The sequence below is a fragment of the Orycteropus afer genome, unplaced genomic scaffold (genome assembly GCF_000298275.1).
Source record: "Orycteropus afer afer isolate SDZICR_OR568_19922 unplaced genomic scaffold, OryAfe1.0 scaffold00923, whole genome shotgun sequence".
NCBI lineage: Eukaryota > Metazoa > Chordata > Mammalia > Tubulidentata > Orycteropodidae > Orycteropus > Orycteropus afer.
The window spans coordinates 5,545-8,209 of record NW_006922510.1 but is presented as its reverse complement, the minus strand read 5'-3'; the positions used below and the strand labels follow the sequence as shown (position 1 = coordinate 8,209).

The 2,665-nt window shown below is 35.4% G+C and overlaps 1 protein-coding gene across 1 annotated transcript; it reads right to left on the bottom strand.

Moving 5' to 3' along the window:
* Positions 1-444: 444 nt before the first annotated feature.
* Positions 445-1,586, bottom strand: LOC122151949 (olfactory receptor 6C2-like). The gene is made up of 2 exons (XM_042783336.1): positions 1,570-1,586; positions 445-1,384 (listed from the first exon to the last, which is right to left on the bottom strand). Exons 1-2 carry the CDS (start codon positions 1,584-1,586, stop codon positions 445-447), a joined length of 957 nt encoding a protein of 318 aa, XP_042639270.1.
* Positions 1,587-2,665: the final 1,079 nt, after the last annotated feature.

Sequence of the window (2,665 nt, the reverse complement as noted above, 5' to 3'; positions counted from 1 at the left end):
AAAAAAACAAAGCATCTGGGTATAGGTGAGGAAAGGTATGGTGGATCCCATATACATATATATATAAATATTATATATTTTTGTAGGCTAGCACTAGAAATGGTGTACATCATGTCCACTCTCACTCTGTTAGCCATACCTCATTTACACAGTCACACTAAACTGCAACGAAAGTGGAAAAATGTGGTCTACTCTGTTCCCCAGAGAGTAGACATGTTTGGCAAATAACCTTTTTTTTCCAGATAATGAGATCGAATATTCTCTAAGATTCTGGTTTTAATCTTAAGCATGAATTAATCAGAATTTACAGAAAACAAGTTTAAAGAGAAAGAATGTTAATATGACTAGAGAATAAACTATGTAGTAATAAATAGTATTAGCAGTGTCATGTTTGTGATCATTCATCCTCCCATTTAAATGGATGCATCAACTTTCCTTTCACCTTTACATCTTTGAGAGGAATATAATTTTTTTAATTGAGTCATTGAAAGCTTGCTTCACTTGCTTGTTTCTCAGTGTATAAATAAAGGGATTCAACATTGGTGAAATAGAAGTAATAAGAAGTGAAATCCCTTTATTAATAGCCACCTCGTCCTTGGCTGAAGGTTTGACATAAATGAAGATACAGCTTCCATAAGTAATAGAAACAACAATCATGTGAGAAGAACAAGTGGAAAATGCCTTTTTCCTTTGCTGGGCAGAGGGGAACCTTAGGATTGTCCTGATGATATAAGTGTAGGAAAGAACTACACATATGAGAGTGATGATGAATGTCAAAACAGCACACACAATGACCATCTGTTCTATCAACCATGTGTCTGAGCAAGAGATCTTCAAGATAGGAGACGCATCACAGCAAAAATGATCAATGACATTAGAGTCACAGAATTCCAGGTCCAAACCCAGACTAATTGGTGGGAGAATGATCATCAGTGCTGCTGCCCAACAGAGGAGTATGAAGTTCTTACATACCCTGGTGCTCATGATTGTCACGTAATGCAATGGTTTACAGATGGCCACATAGCGATCGTAGGACATGGTGGCCAGGAGAAAAAACTCTGTTACTGCAAAGAGGTCTATAAATAAGAGTTGACTTGCACAGGCTCCATAGGTGATGGACCTGTCTCCTGAAGATATGCTATATAAGAATCTTGGAACACAAGCAGTCGTAAATGAAATTTCTAAAAAGGAGAAATTTTGAAGGAAAAGATATATTGGTGTTTTAAGGTGGGAATCTACCAGAGTGAGGGTGATGATGGTTAGGTTTCCAGTTACACTTAACATGTAGGAAAAAGATAGAAAAATAAAAAGCAGAATTTGCAGCCGAGGGTCATCTGTCAGTCCCAGCAAGATGAAAGTTGTTCGTGCCGTTTGATTTCTCATCCTTGATTATTGTCTCCTACCCGATCTGTTTGCAATAATGACAAAGACTTGCTACCAGGAATTTTGGAGTCATAGCCAGCTTCTAATCTCGAGAGAAGTAAACATGAGAGTGATTCCTGTGTGCTTTGTTAGTGGAGAAGCAAGCACATAACATACTCATTTTTGATCACCTTCTCTTTGCATTACACAATCTGACCATACATATTTCAATCACATATTTTATACTGCTGTTTGTAACGAGTCTACAATCTAGCTGTAATTGGTGTCAATTCAAAATATCTTATAAACATCATGGAAGTCATGTCGCCTTTCAATAAGTTCTTTCGGATCAATTGTCCTGCCTTCCCCTGACGTCGTATGCCCAGGCATGCTACTAGACAGGTCCCCAAATAAGGTAACTATGGTCCTTATGAAGAAAATTCTAGCATGGCAGTTTGCGTGCATATTAGTTTTTAAACTGGTGAATACTTATGCTGGCAGTCTATCTTCTCTGAGATAGGTTTCAGATATTTCTTAACTGGATAGATTTTCTTTAAGATTTGTTTTAATATATTAAGAGGTAAACTTTTCTAGGTTTTCCCCATAGAAAATTATTTCAAACACATTTGATAGTGATATATTCTTCAGCTTTTGTGTATTGTACTGTGATGGTGAACATTCGTTGTTATTATTATATTGAATATTCTTATTTTGGGTATCTTATTATTTCCTCTCAAATATCCTCTAAAAGTGCAAATTTTAAGATTTAAAAGTGGTATTCACTATTTTCCTCTTACTCTGTCAATCTGAGTCTATTTTAGTGACATTATTTATTATTTTTTACTCTCATTTGCAGTTTATCCACCAGCCACTCCTCAGGAGGAAGGTTGGACAATCTACTTCTGTAGTGATACCACCTCAGAAACCCAAGGTGGGGTGTCTATGAGTGGGTCTGACTCAATGGCACATAACAACATCAGATCTTATTTTTTTATGTTTAATTATGTTGTTAATTTACTCCTTTTCTTCCCCTTCTCACACTACTATATTAATTATGGTGTCTATCTTATAGCTGAAATATTTCAAAACCATATTAATATACTTTTAACACATAACTTTGGTACATTGCATTCAATTTTTTTTAAGAGTCAATGCAAACTAAACTGTTTTTCTAAAGCCCAGATATGATTATTTCCTATCTGTTGTGGCAAAATGTTTTGAACTATTATTAACTGATATTCTCCCTTCATTAGGTGTCCCTTGTCACCTTTGATACAGTTCAAGTTTAGAAAGAATTTATTTT